Genomic DNA, 19,687 nt, shown 5'->3' on the forward strand with positions numbered 1-19,687 from the left:
TTCAACAAAATGCATTGTTGTGACAACATAAACGTGAACAAACGTGAACCACGCTGTGTTCAGTTGATAGGTCAGTTGTGCATCATCACGAAAGTTTCAGCCTTTTCCATGTAAATATTCAAGCAATGGAACATGAGAAAGGGAATTTGTTACTCACGCACGCTGTGTGGGAAGTTTTAAGCTAGGTTTATACTCGCGGCATCCACACGTGCGCGAAGGTGCGTGCGGCAAAAATTACGTCATTGTGTTGGGTGCGCAAGACACCATTTCGCTTGGCGGTGTGCACGGCTTTTTTTGTAACAGCGCACACGGCGCTGCATCCGAAGATGCACAACTTCGAGCCGAATCTGGCTGAGCATGTACATCTCACCGTACCGGCACCCAATTTATGCGTCTTAAATTAGTTGCTTACATTTACAAAATGAGCCTATAGCAGACATAAGCCATTTTAATAAAAATAAAGGTCTATGTTTTATACAATGTCCACAAAACTTAATGAAATGTTTAGTGAAATTAGAAAATATTTAAGAGATTGTGCCACCTGTGGCTTAATCTCACGGAGATAAAGGACGCAGACAAGAATGCCTTCCTGGACTCCCCAGTTTCTACCACCGGCCTCATCGGTCCCGTGGTGAAGGGCTTCACTGAGTGTTTCACGGAAGCACAGAAGTCTTTGCAGGCCATGCAACACTTTCTGCTCAAACGCTCCAGTTCTGCTTCAGGTCACCCCAGGAACGTGTCGACCCAGCAGCCAGCCAAACCAGTGCCGCCGGTCTCTCAGCCCTGCCCAGCGGCTGAAGCAAAGCAGCGCCTGGCGCCAGCTAAGCACTTCCCATTCCCGAAACGCCAGGGCCCCCGGCCTAAAATTACGCTGGACCCTGAGCCTCAGAAGCCTTCCTAGTCCAAGGATAGAAAGGAAGAGGAGGGGGCTAAGTCTCGCTGCGGCCGGACCATCCGTAAAGAGAGCTTGCGTGCTTCTTCCAGCCCCCTTTTCAGTTCAGGCGGCTGGAAATGTTCTAATTGCAACCAAAGGGCCCATTCACGCACCCTTGCAAACAAATGCTGTTTCAACAGCGACAAAAATAAAGCACAAAAATTCCCCCAAGACTTTATTCAGCCACTAGTAACTCGGGCCAAGGCCTGGGAAGCCATCCCCGATGTGTCAAAATGGGTACTGAACACAATAAAACGAGGCTGCTTGCTCCAAGTCGCTCGCAGACCTCTGCGCTTTCATGCTGTGGTCAACACATCGGTAAGGAGCAACGTGGCTCATGTCCTCCGCACCGAAGTGTTAAACCTGCTAGCAAAGGGGGCTGTCGAGACAGTTCCCCCTTCACAGAGCGAGTCAGGCTTTTACAGCCTTTACTTCCTCGTGCCGAAAAAGGATGGTGGCCTCAGGCCTATTCTAGATCTCGGACACCTGAACAAGGCCCTCATGAGACGGCTATTCAGGATGTTAACTACCAAACAAATCCATTCAACAGCTAGCGGCTTCGTTCAAAGCGGGCTCTTACCTGCCACTCAGAACATTTCAAAGGGCACTGGGCCTTATGGCCTCCACATCGTCAGTACTCCAGTTAGGCCTACTGCGTATGCATCCCCTCCAGCGCTGGCTGAAGCCCTGAGTCCCGGCCCATGCGTGGCAGTTTGGCCACCTGCGTATCAGGGTTCTTTGCAAAGAACAGGGATGCGCTAGCCCACGAATGGCCCAGCCGCCCTCTTTATGCATTTCCTCCGGTCTCGATGCTCCCTCAGGTCATCAAACGGATCAGGGAGAACAAGTGTGCAATCTTCCTAATAGACTTGACTTTGTGAGTTCGTCGTGAACCTCAAGAAAGAAAGGTGCTGGCTTGTGATGTGCGGCCTTCTGGTGCCCTGGCAGAGACCATCCATCTAGTCGGCTCCTAGCAGGTCCGAAACGGCCACGGTGAGGATATGCAGCATCTCAGCGTCTGAGTTCATCCAAGTAGCAGTAGCCCTAGCACCTGACTGTGAGAGAAGGGTGGGGTCAGCTGAGCAATGGAGAGGCTGTCGTCGCGTTCTTTGTCTGATCTGCCGAAGGAGACGAGACTCGCCACTCGAAGGGAGGGGAGCTGGTCTGCCTGAGTGAACAGGACTGGCGAACTAGACTGTGATGGGGAAAGCAAGGCATGCAGGGACGTGGCCGGCGTAGGCTCGCTTATTTTCATCTGTTCGGGCTGCCGTTGGCTGCGGCGCTTCTTCTTCCTTCTAGTGCGGGAAAAGGAAGAATAGGAGAAGCAGTGTTGCCTTCTTGTTTAAAGAGAGCTAACCGCGTCCGCAGCACCGAGATTGGCAAACTCTCGCACTGAGAGCAACTCCCGGCAGAGAGTGGAGCTTCAGCGTGGGCGGCTCCCAGGCCCGTGGGGCACTCTGTATGCCCGTCCGCCTTGTGCAGAAGGGATCCGCATGAGGTGCAGGAAGAGCGAGGCATTTGAAACAACGCTCGCGAATTTGCTCTTTTAGAGAAACTGAGTGTTGCAGTGGTGAGCACACATAGGATATAGCGTGTTCGCCGGATTAACCTGTTCGTGGCCATGTTTTTTGAGATACGCCAATGTCCTCATAGACTATCGTGGCACGTCGTACAAAGACAGCGCATGCCAATTTTCTTTTTTTATAATTCAAATATTTATTGAGTTTTTGTATTTTCTAAAAAAAAAAAAAAAAAAAAAAAAACATAAAACAGTGAGGTTCAATGTAAATCTCTGTAAACAGCTGATGTCCAACTTACATTGTAGACATGTAGGTGCAGAAATTGTCCCATTGCTCCTCCATGGTTTCATTCGTACAATGTAGTCTTCCCAGCATCTTTTCACACGCAGCATTTTCAGTCATTCTTTCTTTCCACATTCTAAGTGTTGGGGCATGAGAGTCCTTCCAAAATTTCAAAATGAGTCGGGAACATGTTTCCAAAGCAGTATTTAACACTCTAAAAGTATGTTTATTTAACATTGGAACTTCTCTTTTGACTCCGAGTAAACACAGTCTAGGTGATTTGGGCAGATTACAGGGTAACCAACCCTGCATGTAACTTAAAACACCGCTCCAAAAAGCAGAAATCACTGGACATTCCCAAAGGGCATGCATCAAATTACCTTTAGCTATTTGGCATTTCCAACAAAGATCGTTTCTGCCAATACCCATTTTATAAAGCCTAGAAGGAGTATAATAATAGTAAGGATTTTGTATTGAATGAACTTGCCCCTAGCTTCTCTAATGTGCAACCCACTATTTGACAGAATTGAATCACATGTATCATCATCCATTGTACATCCTAAATCTCTTTCCCATATTACTTTCTGACTTTTACTTGTATTGTTTTTAACCCAGGGGCAAATATTATACCATTTTGAGGCTTTGCACAGTAGTGGAGGTTTAGGATTTTTCCCATTTAATAACTTAACACTTCCTTTCAAACAATCTCTGATTTGTAAATACTTCCAAAAGTGGTCAGGACCCTCCAAGTTAAATTTCCTTTTGATATCATCATATGACATAAATATGTCTCCCTCCAGTAGATCACCTATAGTTCTAATACCTTTTCTTAGCCATTGTGCCCAGTAAATAGTCTGTTTATTCATTTAAATTTTTGGGTTATGCCACAAGGGGGCGTATTTTTGCACAAATGTAACAAGCTTGTTTTTTTTATGTACCTCCAACCATACCATTTTAGAACATTTCAAGATAGGATTTTGCATTTTATTTCCTTTATTTGACTTTTGTGATAAAATATCTATTGGTGTGAACGGAGAGGCAAGCTCTCGTTCTATTAAAATCCAGTCCAGGCTGATTTTCCCTGCCCAATGTTTGGCCAGTCTAGACATTTCAAAAGAAATACTGTAATGTTCTATATTGGGCAGGGCCAACCCCCTTCTTTTCTTGGTCGGCAAAGCCGATTAATATTAATGCGAGGTTTACCACCATTCCAAAGAAAGTGTTTTATCATGTTATTGTAACTTATTAGTATTGTCTGTGGTATGCACATAGGTAACATTCCAGTATAATAATTGATAAGAGGGGCTTTGACCATTTTCACTGTGTTTACTTTCCCCCATAATGTTAAATTTAACTTACTCCATTTATCCAAGTTAGTCTTAATTTTGTTGAGCATTTTTCCCATATTGTCAGCCATAATATCATCAATATTTGGGTTCAATTCAATTCCAAGATATTTCATTCCTTTATCCAACCACCTAAAATTGAAACCAGTTAACAAACTATGAGTGTAAGCTTGTGAGACTGGCATCGCCTCAGACTTATGCCAATTAATTTTGTACTCAGAGAACAACGAATAGTTATCAATAACTTCAAGTAAGATTGTGATAGAGTTAGTGGGGTCTTGACTTAATACCAAAATGTCATCTGCGTCCAAAAACAATTTGAGTTCCCTGCCCCCAGCGAATACACCCTTAATTCTTGAGTTTTCTCTAATTTGAATAGCCAATGGCTCTAAAAAGATAGTGAATAACAGTGGACTTAAACTACACCCTTGGCGGGTTGATCTGGAAATATTAAAGGGGACATTTCATGCCAAATGCACTTTTTTAGCCCTTAAATGCATTTTGTTGTATATTTGGAGTGTTTAGAAGTACAGAAAATATGAAATTAGTCTCTTCAGGTGCTTCGTTGATATCTTTATATTCTGTTTTGGTCATATTTTTCAACCTGTTCCGATTTTTCTGTTATCTATAACGTTTTTTGAACTATTACGTCACAGTATTTGCAGCGGAACTGCCAAATAAGGACATTGACTTCCGGCCCAACACTTCGAGCAATCCGCCATTTTTATTTCTCACTGCAATTTTGTAGTCCAAGCTAAGGGATGCAGAAGTTACGAGAGGGTAAGTTAAAATGTTCGGTTGTTGGATGTAGTAACCCACACGCTTCATTACACCGTCTAATGTAGATGAACTGCCGCGCTTGTTACAGGACGCATGTTTAACTGAAAGAACGAGCAGAGAGAGAGACCCGGTCGCGCGCTCACTCTCTCTCTTCAGAGCCAGGCGAAAGTGTAAACAAGACATCACCGTCTCCAAACTAGACGCTGTCTTGCTCTCTCTCCCTCGCACAGATTAATCAAAATAAATCAACACGGTGGTAAAAGGTCGGAAGACCAAAGTTTCATGTGTAAATACAGTACACACCATTGCGATACATCCATATGAATACGTTGTTCTACAGGTTTGTCGTCTTCATTTTCATCTCGCTCCTGCTCCGACTCTGGCTCGAACATGTAAAGCTGGCTGGACAAGTCTTCCGTTGTTGACATTTTGTTAATAACGTGTGAATAAAAAGTTTCTGTGCCGCTAGATAATCGTATCTCTGCTATCAAACTACAAAAATGGCCGAACGGAGTGGAGTTGAACCGAGTGTGGGCGGGGTATGAAGTGTCTCAATTGTATTTAAAGAGACCGCACCAAAACGAGTTGCTCTCAGATGCACATCAGAAATGGGGTAGAAAAGGGGCCTGTGGAGCTATAATAATGAGGAATTCAGACCCAAGCATTGCAGTTCCGCTTTATATAGACTACAAATGTATGATTTGTAAGTAAAAAGGAACAATTTAAAAGCATGATATGTCTCCTTTAAAAAATGGAGAAAGTACCCCATTTGTAAACACAGCTGCCTTTGGTCCCGAATACAAGGTTCTAATCCATCTGCTAAATTTTTCACCTAGACCGAATTTCGCCAGGGCGGTAAACAAAAAACTCCACTCTACCCTGTCGAAAGCTTTCTGGGCATCCAGAGATATAGCTAACACAGGATTTACATTGTTTCTATTCATCCATAAGAGATGCAATAATCTTGTCATGTTATCTGACGCAGATCTGTTCTTGATAAAACCTACCTGGTCTTTATGAATAATTTGTGGCAGTACAAACTCTAACCTTGTTGCTAACACTTTGGATAATATTTTACAATCGACATTTATTAAGCTTATTGGTCTATAATTGGCTGGATCAGTTATATCTTTGTCGCCTTTTGGAATTAGAGATATTACTGCCGGGTTAAAACTTTCAGGAAGTGATCCATATTCAAACGCTTCATGAAATACTTCAGTCAAAAATGGGCAGAGTATGTCAATAATTTTTTGGTAAAATTCGGCTGGAAAGCCATCTATCCCAGGTGACTTTCCAGATTTCATTGCACCAATGGCTTTATTTACTTCAACCTCTGTTAAAGGAGTTTCCAATTTGTCCTTATCATTTTGTGAGATATTTGGTATTGTCATTTTGTCAAAAAATGCATCCATTTGATCCATACTATCCATGTTCTCAGATACAAGTCTTGATAAAACATTTTGAAAGCCATGTTAATATCTGAGGAAGATGTAACCAATGTATCATCCTTTTTGATTGCAGTAATTACATTCTGATTATCTATTTTTTTAAGTTGTCTTGCCAATAACCTTCCCGTTTTTTCCCCATTCTCATAGAAATTCATTTTAAGCCGAAAAAGAGCATACTCTGCCTTCTTGTTATAGATTTCATGGAGACTAAATTTAAGCTGACAAATCTCTTTAAATTTACTATCATCAATATCATTTGTTTTTCCAAAATACCTATATGTTCCTCCAAAGTCTGGATCTTTGCCTTATTTTCTTTAACTTTTTTACAGCTAAAAGCTAAGCATTTACCATGAACAAACGCTTTCAGAGCATCCCACACTGTAGCCAACCTGTTAGTAGACCCAACATTTATCTCTAGAAAATATTTGATGTCCTCCTTCAATGTTGACACAAATTGTTCATCCTGCAGTATGCTTGAATTCAGTCTCCATCTTCCTTTAAGTTTATATGTAGTTCCACAGGTGCATGATCCGTTAAAGCAATAACACCTATTTTACAGTTCAAGTCAACACATGAATTAGAGATCAGAAAATAGTCTATTCGGGAATAGGTTTTGTGGCAGTGAGAATAAAAGGTGTACTCCCTTTCCAGAGGATGTACAAGTCTCCAAATGTCCACCAAGCCAACATCTTCTTTTAGAGAACTTAATGCCAAACCTGTTTTAGTGATTGAAGTTACATTATTGGCACTCCTATCAATATATTAATCCAAAACATTATTAAAATCTCCACCTAATAAAACATGTCCCTGCATGCTTCTCAACATCTTATTAACCTTATGTATAAAATTAGGTTCATCCCTGTTTGGAGCATAAATGTTGCATAAAACGACCTGAACGCCATCAATAAGTGCCTGGAGAAATAAATAACGTCCAGTTTCGTCCTTAAATTGTTGTAATAAAACAAAATTAAGTCTTTTATTACTAAGTATCACAACACCGCGGCTTTTACTTGATACTAAATTATGAAATACTTTTCCAACCCAATCCCTTTTTAACTTCAAGGCTTCATTTTCATTTTCAAATTGTGTTTCTTGAATGCAACATCAGTGCTATGAAACTTAAGATAACTGAGTATTTTTTTCCTTTTAATTGGCGTACCGCACCCATTTATGTTTCATGATACAATATTAACATCTATATTGCCCATTGTTATACCATGGCAAGTTATATAGAAGCCCTGCATCTTCCAGTCTACAACAATTACCCACAGACAGCGATCTCCGCTCCTCTGGCTGTCCAGGCGATGCCCCAGCGATCCCGCCCCCGTCTTCTGAAAGAACTTGTTATCAGCTCTCCCCCATATGTGTAGTTAAACCTGTTAATCGATCACTCCATCTCATCTTGAATGTTATCACGTATACATTTCTCTGCTTCCTCAATGTCGTCAAAGCTCTTCCGCTCATCTTTCCATGTAAATCGTAGTGTTGCTGGATGTGCAAGTGTGTGCTTCACGTGATGCTGCCACAGCGTTTTCATTACCGGGGAGAATAGCTTCCTTTGCGCAGCGCGCTCGGCAGTCATGTCCTCATAAAATGACATGTGACAGTTCTCCCATATTATGCCTTTCTTCTGTTTTGCGGCAGCCAGAACTTTCTGTCGTTCAGAGTAACGAAGAAATCTCACAAGAATAATCCGAGGGGGCTGCCCAGGGTCCGGGCGAGGTCTCAAACTACGGTGGCATCTTTCAATTTCAAACTCGTCTCCACGTAACCCCAGGCCATCAGCGAGTATCTTCTTCACAAAATCACTCATATTGCCACCTCTTTCCATGCCTTCTTTCACACCAATAAGTTGAATATTCTTCCTGCGACTTCTATTTTCCTGGTCGTCAACACGAGCCCAGAGTTGCTTGAGTTGTTTAGCACATTTGCTGTTGTCTTTAGCCATGCTCTTCACCTTGTCTTCCACGTCCGAGATGCGGCCCTCGGCCTCGCTCATCCGTATTTGGGTCACAGTCACAACATTTTTTTAAAATTCCGTCATGTCTGACTTAATAAAAGATACATCTGCTGCAACACCATTCAAAATACAGTGCTATGCATAGGTTTAGACACCCACTAGATACTATGCATCCTGATAAAGTTCCCTTGGCCTTTGGAATTAAAATAGCCCCACATCATCACATAGCCTTCACCATACCTAGAGATTGGCATGGAGAACTTTCCATAAGATCATCTCTCAATCCAAATCAAACCAGCTATTAGGCTAACTGAAATAAAACCATGCCAATCTCTAGGTATGGTGAAGGCTATGTGATGATGTGGGGCTATTTTAATTCCAAAGGCCAAGGGAACTTTATCAGGATGCATAGTATCCTGGATCCATGAAGTAACTGGCCTTTAAAAATAAAAATCTGCCTGCCTCTATGGGAATTTAACATAGGGGTGTCCAAACTTATGCACCCTGTATTTTAAGGAAGAATATTTATTTATTTACGATACATTATTCATTCACAAAGAAAATTGGTGTCCTTAAAGGTTGGATTTTTCCTATTTTTTTTAATTAAGGCATTAAATTCAGTTTCCAAAAGATGATTTTTTATTCCTCTTTTTAGTCAACTTTAGTATGGGTGTCTAAACTTATGCATAGCACTGTAGCTCCCATTTTAGTCATTTCGGCAAACAGAACGCTTATGTCCATCTTCGGAGTTTCTTCTTGGTTAGCGTTGCTAGCTGTTGCAGAGCTAACATTAGCATCACCCACCGTAACTGTAGGCAATCGAGTTTGGACCCCATGGATATGTTTCACAGCGATTTCAAGTTTAGTGATTTAAGAAGTTACCACCGTCCAGTAACGTGTTGTTTGGGAGAGATTAAGTTGTTTAAAATCAGCATTAGGTTGACGGGGTTCGGAGCTCTGCTACGGCGCAGCCATTCCCTGGTACCTCACCACGTGACTCGCATGCCAATTTTCAAGTCATTTGGGCTAATGGTTGGGTGGTTATAGACATTTTTTATATTTTTTGGTGCCACCAAGTGACCAATAGTCGCGATTTTTTTTCATGTAACCTCAGATTGAGCTCATACACATGTGTCCCGAGTTTGGTGAAAATATCTAGTTCCATTCATGAGTTATTTTTTAATAAGTTAGCTATTTTTGTAAATATGGCCGCTGACATATAGAACATTTTGGCACCCCCTAGCGACTGTGCAGCGAAATTTCAAATTCTCTTGATAATTATTGAGAATCAGACTCCAGGGAATCTTGCTGCACTGTTTTGGTTCCGGTCGGGCCAAAAACCTAGGACTAGTTCGCAAAAGTAGTTTTTTGGAAAAAAAACAAAATACCCGAAAATTCAGGGTGACGAGCAAATCCGAGGCACATCAGTTGATCAGCTGCTAAATTCAAATGTGCTTTCACATGTTGGCTGGCGCTGAGACAGAACCACTCTTCACGCTTTTCACACATCACAACTATTCAGTGTTTTCAACCACATTTATTCATATCAGATACACGTGTAAATAACTACAATATTTACTCTATTCTTCGCCAACCCTCCAACACATGACCCTTTAAAGTCGCAGTTATCTTTTTAATTGTTTTCGACAGAATTTGAAACTTTTATTTTAATATTTTTGTATAAAATGTTAAAAATGACAGAGCACAGAGTTTAAGGTTGAGTGCGCTACAAATGTTTAGTGAAGTTTTTATCATGCATCAACAGAAAACAACACTAAAAGATTGATCTTGAGCAGGGGTGCCCAATCCTGCTCCTGCCATCGACTGTCTTGCACAGTTCATCTCCAACCCTAATCAAACACACCTGAAGCAACCAGTTAAGGTCTTCAGGATCACTTGAAAATTAAAGGCAGGTGTGTTTGATTAGGGTTGGAGATGAACTGTGCAGGACAGTCGATCGGCAGGAGCAGGATTGGGCACCCCTGATCTTGAGAATCACATTGATTACAAAAACAGAAAATCAACATGTTTGTGGTTTTATCCACGATGTGAACAAAATAGAACACAATCAAAACATGAGGAGAAGCTCTAATTAAACCTGGTAGTCAATAGGCGAATCTGCGACGGGGTCCATCACGCACCACGAGGGCTGCTGGGATGTCCCGTATGCCCATGACTGCAGGTTCAAGGCCACTTCATCAAATGCTCTTGAATTTCCTGTTACGACTTTGAGTGAGAAACCACTTCAGACAATCCAGTGCGTGCAGGAAATTGAATAAATAATTTAAACTGATTTTCGATTAAAATCTTTGAACAGAATCGACTGAAAAGAGTGGTTCTACACAAAAGCTTAAACACTAAAAATGAATCCTGTGGAAACCTTTCTCTTGTGGCACCTAGCAGCAAGTGTTGTCCTCTTTCTCTTTTTATTTTTTTGCATGGAAATCGTGTTTATCTTGTTTTGCAGCAAGTGTTTTTAAATGCTATATGAGATGGCACAAAAATTAAAGGGGTCCTTGATTATGATTTCACCTTTTTAACTGTGTTAGTGTGTAATGGTGCTGTTTGAGCATAAACAAAATCTGCAAAGTAACGATTCTCAAAGGTCAATGCAAAGGGAGATATTTTCTTTTACAGAAATCGCTTCTTAAGGACTACAACAAATGGCTGGTAGGGACTACAACAAGCTTCTTCCCAGGTTGGAGACATCATAAGTAAAAAAAAAAAAAAAAAAAACTCTGCCTCTGGTAACACACAACAAAGGGGGTTAGGCCATGTTAGGCTGCTTTAGAGAAGAGGAAGAGTTGTTGTAGTAGAGTGTTGTTGCCATGCTGTCGAAACGTTGTTATTTTCACCCTGATTGCAAGTCCTCTTTGTTCGGCTTTCCTAGGGACATTGGACTTTGGGAACAATGGCGAAGAAATTAGCTAAATTCTTATATGTTTGTGTGAATCATTGTACACTGGACTGCTTTGCAAACGAGGGTCAGTAAAATGCAGGATTTGCACAAAAGTTGCTTCTCCCAGATCGATCAATAGCAACTCGTGATTCAACTTCCTATCCATATCATTCACATACAGATCCGTAAGTACCGCACTTTATAATGTGTGTGTTTGCAAATCGCTTTTCTGAATGTGCTATTGTGGCTGAAGTTACCATTATCTCTGACTGTATTCACAAAGACCAGATCTTGTTATTTTTAACCCAAACATGCTCACTGCCTGTGCAATTCAGAAGCGCACTTTTATTACTTCTCTTAAAAATAAAACTAATGACATAGCTCTGATCTCTTTGAATTCAGTCAGAGACAGTGGTAATTTTAGCCACATTATCCGTACAGCGTGCTAACAAGTACATTCACAAAATATAACATGCGGTACATGTTCTGAATATGAAGTTGGACAAAAAGTTGGTATTGATCGATCTTTGAGAGTTCTTCTCTTTGTGTGAGGTTCTCCACACTCCAGTTGTTGATCCAAACTGGAAACAGCATGAGCTGTACAGGCTTCGTCGTCTTCTGAAAAGGGAGCGGGGAGCACCAGCTCATTTGCATTTAAAGAGACACACACGAAATCAGTGCAAAATGCGACTGGACTGTTTGTGAAGAAGCTATGAACAATATTGATGAATTCACTGAAGTTGTGTGTGGATATATCTCTTTTTGTACTGAATGTGTTCCTTATAAGGTGTTTAGGGTATTTCCAAACAACAGGCTAAGCCTTGGATCTCAAAGAGAACAAAATATACTTTGCACAAAATAAAAAGCTTTTCAGATCGGAGAATCCCACACAGTTAAGAGAGATCAGTAAAATGGTGAGAGCAGTAATAAAGAAGAATGGATTCAAATTTAAATATAAGGTGGAAGATTAGCTGGATGGAAGAAATATTAAGAGCAGCATGGCAGGAAATTAAAACCTTGGCAGGTATTGAGAGGAAAGATATCAAGAGGATTAAATTAGACCGTTTTAACACAGATATGGATTTTACTGATAAATTGAACGAGTATAATCATGATTTTAGTCATAAAAGGATCAAATATAAAGGTTAACAATATTCAATATTTCTCTGTTTCAGTGCAATCAGGATATGACTATGATTATGACTTAGGGGAGAATGAGTCCAAAAACTGCACCACATCTGAATCCATCATTGGAGGCACGGTGGAGTATTCAAATGGCGGTGTTGTGGGTAGTCGGATAATTTATCACTGCAGCGATGGATTTGAACCTTATCCAATCAGCCAGAAAGTCTGCAGCTCTGATGGAGAATGGGAGCCAAGAGTATCCAGGGTCAAATGTGAAGGTAAACTTTAAAGAGTGATCATATTTATTTACTATATCCCATACAAGTAAAATATTGGACACCACCACAGGCTTCATGAAATATGTATGGGGCTTGGAGACGGGAAACATGAGGCTTGTTACTTTCATAGTACCCTTATTTGGCCAAATCACATCAGACTTTACATGCAAAAGAATTGGGCCCAGATTTTTCTTTTGTTTTCTTTACATTTCACATATTTCATATTTCAACCATGCTTTTCACTGACACTTTTGTCTCTTTGGTAGCAAATTATAGTAACTTCGGAAAACTTTTGAAAAACTTTGTATTCTTCATTGTGGTGGAAATAATGGCACATCTATGGGTCTTTTATCATAAATAATCACTTAAATTCCTTTATTAACATTATCCTCATTTTTATGGTAAACTTGAAACTAAAAATGTAACATACTATCTACAGCATAATCAAGCTGACATTGACAATGGTAAAGGGAACGATGTCATGACTATATTGTAGTTAACATAGTCATTAGACTTAGACTACACTGTAAAAAGTTACTAAGTATACCTTCAATAAAAAAAATAAAAAATCCACTGTTATTTAATTCTAGGATTACTATTAACCAAATCTGTGTATTTTAGAAACCAGCGATTATGGAGATTATGAGGAACCACAGAAGAACTGCTCGTTGGAAGTGTCCATAAAGGGAGGTAGTGTGGTCTACTCCAATGAGGGATTGGAAGGGAGCGTGCTGACCTATCACTGCAAGGCAGGACACTACCCTTTCCCAGTAACGCAAAGAGTCTGTGACAGAGATGGCCAATGGTCAGCCATGAGATTCCCAAATGGAAAGATAACACTCAATGCTGTGTGCAAGGGTACCTTCTTCTTGCCTTTTTACTCCATGGGTTATCATTTTATTAAGTATTTTGAATGGGGATTAGCACCACTAATGCTATTAAGATGGGGTATAAAACCAAGCTCCACTGCAAAGGATCAGAAATATATAAATCCCACTGATGTGCAAGAGTTATTAATTAAATAGGCTGCATGCTCTCTTTGTCCAATCAATAATATTGACAAACATAAAAAAACAAAACAAAACACTAGTATTACATGAACACCTCTAGGTGTATATGAATCTCACCCACAGGTGTTAAAATCTAACCAATTAAGTTTCATTTACAAGTGATGACTGGCCTTTAGTGGCTACGTTTACATGCAACCAAATAATCTGTTAGTAATCGGATTGACGGCTCAATCGGACTGAAAAGCCTTCATGTAAACACCTTAATCGATCAGATTGAGCTCGATCCGAATGAAATTTCGATCGGATTATGCGACATATTATCCATATGCGACTCCACCGAGCAAGGACACCGACAAGGCACTTGAGTATTAATTTCTTGTTATTTATTTTATTTTCTTGTTGTTTCCTTTCTCTTCTACACACCTTTTCAACTGATCTTTCTGTTTGTGAGTTCTCTTACACTATGTGTTTTCAAATCCCTACTATTACAAACATACGTAAATCTGATGTCACACGTCGGAGGCAGTACAGTCCTAACAACCTGCGTACCTTTCCGGTGTCTTCTAGTACTATATTCTCTTTTCCTATTGGTCTCTGGAATTGCCAGTCCACTGTAAACAAAGCTGATTTCATTAAATCTATTTCTAGTCATTCAGGTCTCAGCCTACTGGCCCTGACTGAGACCTCTCCGCTAACTTCACTTTCTCACACCCCTCGCCTGACTGGTAGGGCTGGAGGTACTGGTCTGCTTATCTCAAACGATTGGAAATTTGATCCTTTACCAACTCTGTGTGACAACAGCTCATTTGAATCACATTCAATTACCATCACTAGCCCTATTAAAATCCATTTTGTAGTTGTATATCGTCCCCCATGTCAGCTTGGCAGCTTCTTGGAGGAGCTTGATGTGCTACTCTCATCCTTCCCTGAGGATGGTACTCCTCTCATAGTTCTTGGAGACTTCAACATCCACCTAGAAAAACCTCAGGCTGCTGATTTCCACACTCTGCTTGCCTCATTCGACCTCAAACAAGTATCTACTGCGGCTACTCACAAATCAGATAACAAATTGGACCTTATTTACAAGCGCTACTGCTCCATTGACCATACACTGGTCACTCCACTGCACACCTCAGATCACTCCCTCCTCACTCTCAACCTCAACCAGCCTCAGAACACAACATACACTCCTCCACAGGTCACCTTTCAGTGAAACCTACACTCACTCTCACCCTCTCGCCTATCCTCTTTGGTCTCATCCACACTTCCTCCACCTGATCAGCTTTCAACACTAGATACTAACAGTGCAACTGATACTCTTTTCTCCACTTTAACATCTTGCTTGGACAACTTTTGCCCCCTTTTTTTCTACAGGCAAGCCCGTGTCACACCCACTGGTTATCTGATGTTCTCCGTGAACATCGTTCTAAACTCAGGGGTGCAGAGAGGAAGTGGTGTAAATCGAAAGATCCTACTGACCTTGGTCTTTATTAATCCCTTCTCTCTTCCTTCTCTGCTAATATCTCTAATGCTAAAATGACTTACTATCACAACAAAATTAACAATTCTTCTGACTCTCGCATGCTTTTCAAAACCTTCTCCTCTCTTCTCAACCCTCCTCCTTCTCCTACTTCATCAACCCTAACAGCTGACGATTTTGCCACATTCTTAATAAATAAAACAACCACCATCAGCGGCCAATTTACCAATCCACAAACTGACACACACATTTTACCAGCTAACACACACATTCTACCCTCCTCTCTACTTTCAGAGGCAGAAGTCTCCAAACTCCTCCTTTCCAATCGCCCTACCACCTGTCCGCTTTATCCTATTCCCACTTACCTACTTCAAGCTATTTCATCCTCAGTTGTACCCGCACTCACGCACATCATAAACGCTTCTCTTCACACTGGCACCTTTTCCACAGCATTTAAGCAGGCTCAGGTAACCCCACTGCTTAAGAAACCCACTCTAAATCCATCACATCTGGATAATTACAGACCGGTATCTCTTCTTCCATTCATCACGAAAACACTTTAACGAGTTGTTTTCAACCAGATCTCTTCCTTCCTGACACTGAACAACCTCTTGGACAACAATCAGTCTGGTTTCAAAAGCGGACACTCAACTGAGACTGCCCTGCTCTCAGTAATTGAAGCTCTGAGACTGGCAAGAGCAGCTTCCAAATCCTCAGTTCTCATCCTGCTGGATCTGTCTGCTGCCTTTGACACAGCACTTGATCCAGTAATACTAACACTTTCTCTTCTATTCTATTCTACTATATATTTTTTTAACATGTACTGCATTAGATTAAACTGAGAAAGGTCATTGCACTTGCATATTGTTGTCCTACTGTTAGTTCTAACTGCGTCTATTGTTCTCATTTGTAAGTCACTTTGGATAAAAGCGTCTGCTATATAAATAAATGTAAATGTAAATGAAGGAGGAAGAACAAGAACAGAGACAGAGAACAAGACTGAAGCAGACTTATAGCCTCAATTGCAAATAAAATACATCTTTTGATGTAACTAATTAACTCTTAATTTCTATGAATATGATTAGTAGAGGTTAGCTTTATTGAGTGTTGTTTCATTGAACGTTTCATTTGAAGTCACCATTATGGTGTTCAGTGTTCTATTTGGTTGGGTACCATGACTTTGATTAATATTAAATTAATTATATTTCTGCCTGTGCAGCAGTGTTGTACCAATTAAGAGGATTAAATAGGGTGTAATTAAGTAGATTTGACCACTTGTAACACTGAGATGAATGAGTGGCTTAAATAATCTAGTAAATTATAGACCCATTTCAAATCTACCTTTTATGTCTAAAATACTAGAAAAAGTTGTGTCCGCTCAACTGGGCTCTTTCTTACAAGAAAATGACGTCTATGAAAAGTTTCAGTCTGGGTTCAGGCCGCATCATAGCACTGAAACTGCGCTCGTTAAAATCACAAATGATTTACTTTTAGCTTCTGACCAAGGCTGTATCTCAATATTAGTTTTACTTGATCTTAGTGCTGCGTTCGATACTATAGATCATACAATACTCTTAGATCGATTACAAAATTATACTGGTGTTCAAGGACAAGCATTAAGCTGGTTTAGATCGTATTTATCTGACCGCTACCATTTTGTTTATTTAAATGGAGAAAAATCTATCATAACTCCAGTAAACTATGGAGTGCCGCAGGGATCTGTGTTAGGCCCTCTATTATTCTCAATATATATGCTGCCACTTGGAAATATTATAAGGAAACATGGAATTAGTTTCCATTGTTATGCTGATGACACTCAAATCTATATTTCATCACGGCCGGATGAAAACGCTAAATTATCCAAATTGACAGAGTGTGTTAAAGATATAAAAGATTGGATGACGCGTAATTTTCTTTTATTAAATCCAGACAAGACAGAGGTACTACTTATCGGTTCAAAAAACCACCCACAAAACCTCTCACAATACAACTTTAACATAGTAGGATGTCCTGTTACTTCATCGTCTACAGCAGGGATCAGCAACTCCGGTCCTGGAGGGCCACTGTCCTGCAGAGTTTAGCTTCAGCCCTGATAAAAACTCACCTGCCTGTATCTATCTAGTAATCCTGAAAACACTGATTGCCTTGTTCAGGTGTGTTTAATTAGGGTTGGAGCTAAACTCTGCAGGACAGTGGCCCTCCAGGACCGGAGTTGCTGATCCCTGGTCTACAGTAAAAGACCTGGGTGTTATATTAGACTGCAACCTGTCTTTTGAAAATCATATTTCATATGTAACAAGAACAGCCTTTTTCCACCTTAGAAACATTGCTAAGCTACGTAATATGCTATCTGTTTCTGATGCAGAAAAGTTAGTTCATGCATTCATGACTTCGAGACTAGATTACTGTAATGCATTATTAGCCGGTTGTCCTGCATCCTCAATAAACAAGCTACAGTTAGTCCAAAATGCCGCCGCTAGAGTTCTAACTAGATCAAGAAAATATGATCATATAACACCGATTTTATCATCACTACATTGGTTACCTATAAAGTCCTGTATTAATTACAAGGTATTGCTACTGACTTATAAAGCCCTAAACGGCTTAGCTCCAGTCTATTTAACGGATCTTCTATCGCCCTATAATCCATCGCGCTCTTTAAGGTCACTAAATTCGAGGCTTTTGGTCATACCTAGGATATCCAGATCCACCAAAGGAGGGAGAGCATTTTCACATTTAGCACCAAAACTCTGGAATAGTCTTCCGGATACTGTTCGTTGCTCAGACTCGCTCTCCCAGTTTAAAACTAGATTAAAGTCGCATCTCTTCAGCCAGGCATTCATATAATACTTTTAATCTTACAGTTAAATCCGACCTCTAGTTCATAAACGCCAGAGGAGAACTGGCCCCCGACTGAGCCCGGGTTCTCCCAAGGTTTTTTTTTTCTCCATTAGGTCACCTGATGGAGTTTTTCGGTTCCTTGCCACTGTTGCCTTTGGCTTGCTCAGTTGGGGATATTTAATTTAATTAATCAATCAACGATACTATTGATCAGCATTACCAAACGTAGACGTTCCACTAGAAACAAACATTGATGTATTGTTCTAATTTATTGCTGTGAAGCTGCTTTGATACAGCCTGTGTTGTGAAAAGCGCTATATAAATAAACTTGACTTGACTTGACTTAATTAATTGCTGCCATCCTAATTGTAATAAGTGAATGTGAGTCAGATTGTAGTGTTGAATCTATGCTCATTGTAAGTATACAATTTGTGCTAATATGGTGTAACTACAGTGATGAAATACTGTTGTGATTAGTGTTTTTGGCATTTTCAAACCATGCTTCATGAAGCTTCACAACCTTTGTGAATCTTTTTTTTTTAAACCAGTGATTTAGAGCATGTATCATGCTGTCAAAGTCACATCATTTCAGGAAATGAGGATATGTTATGTCATAACTATTTTCGAAACATTTAAAAATGGCAATGGTTTACCGGAAGATCTCTTGTGAACCCATGATATTAACTTTTATTAATTTGTAGATATTTTTAATGACACATTTGTACAATAATAAATAAGAGTTTAATTAAATGCTGTCTTTTTGGCCTGATTAACCAAGCTATTCATTATACAAGTTTTACAATTGAACAAAATAACATATTAAACAGACACTCCATTTAATGGTATTAGATGATTTGTTAATTGCATTTAATAGATTATGATTTGATACAGTTGCATTTGGTTTACACTGTTTTGACTAGCAGGCATCATCAGTTTCGGAACAATGACATTTTGTGAGTTTCAAAAAACTTAATTGCTCACATCACTACTTATGAAGAAGTGGGCAGCCACTGCTTCTGAAGGACATAACATGTCACCAGATTTTTGCTTAGACATCAGCACTTGTCATACAAAACCTAACATTGTTTGAAGTCAAACATTTTCAAATCAAAAGACCCATGCCACAATGCATGCTGGACGACATTGTTGAGTTTAGCACTATGCTAGTACCCAGCATGCACTGCGGCCTGAATCTTTTGTTGACTGTCACCATTGCCAAGTTTTGATGTCTATGTGTGACAGTTAAAATTTTCCCAAACAAAATAATTTTTTAAAGACAATATTTGCTTATCGTAGTACTACAACACTACTGATTAACAAAACTAGTGAATTTGATTTCAGGTGAAGTCTACGGGTTTTACTCAGCTTCTTTGCCACAGTGCAAACAAATGTGTTTGTTTAAACACTGTTGCAATGACTGGACTAAAAATAATTTAACATACATCAATGTCGAAGTGCCCTACTGAAGGACACACTGATCATCATATTTTAAATGTTTCAAACTACCTGTAACTGGAGTTAAACTTCTAACTCTAAATGACTTGTACATCCAAACTTGCTTTTAGTAAGTGTCATCTCATCACTTAATGGCCAATCATCACTTGTAAAGTAAACCTAATTGATTTGTTAACTGCCTGGATAATTCAACATTTAAAGCTGCCGTCGGCAACCCTGGAAGATTGAGTGGACTTGGGCAAAATTTTGAATGTTTACGACTCTCATGCCCCTCCCCCACTATCAACTAATACCCTCCCATCGAGTTCGTGCTGGTCAGTGCGTGTGCA

At 40.1% G+C, this 19,687-nt stretch overlaps 1 protein-coding gene across 2 annotated transcripts in view; it reads left to right on the top strand.

Moving 5' to 3' along the window:
- The window catches only part of LOC308692999 (complement C2), a 57,318-nt gene that overhangs the window by 18,202 nt on the left and 19,429 nt on the right, over positions 1–19,687 (top strand). For both annotated transcript variants that reach the window (XM_081369681.1, XM_081369682.1), the window contains exons 2-3: positions 12,345–12,572; positions 13,194–13,430. In XM_081369681.1, coding sequence (XP_081225807.1) covers positions 12,345–12,572; positions 13,194–13,430 — 465 coding nt within the window. The remainder of the gene's footprint in view (positions 1–12,344; positions 12,573–13,193; positions 13,431–19,687) is intronic.

This window comes from Scardinius erythrophthalmus (assembly GCF_964197995.2).
Source record: "Scardinius erythrophthalmus genome assembly, chromosome: 7".
NCBI classification, from domain to species: Eukaryota; Metazoa; Chordata; class Actinopteri; order Cypriniformes; family Leuciscidae; genus Scardinius; species Scardinius erythrophthalmus.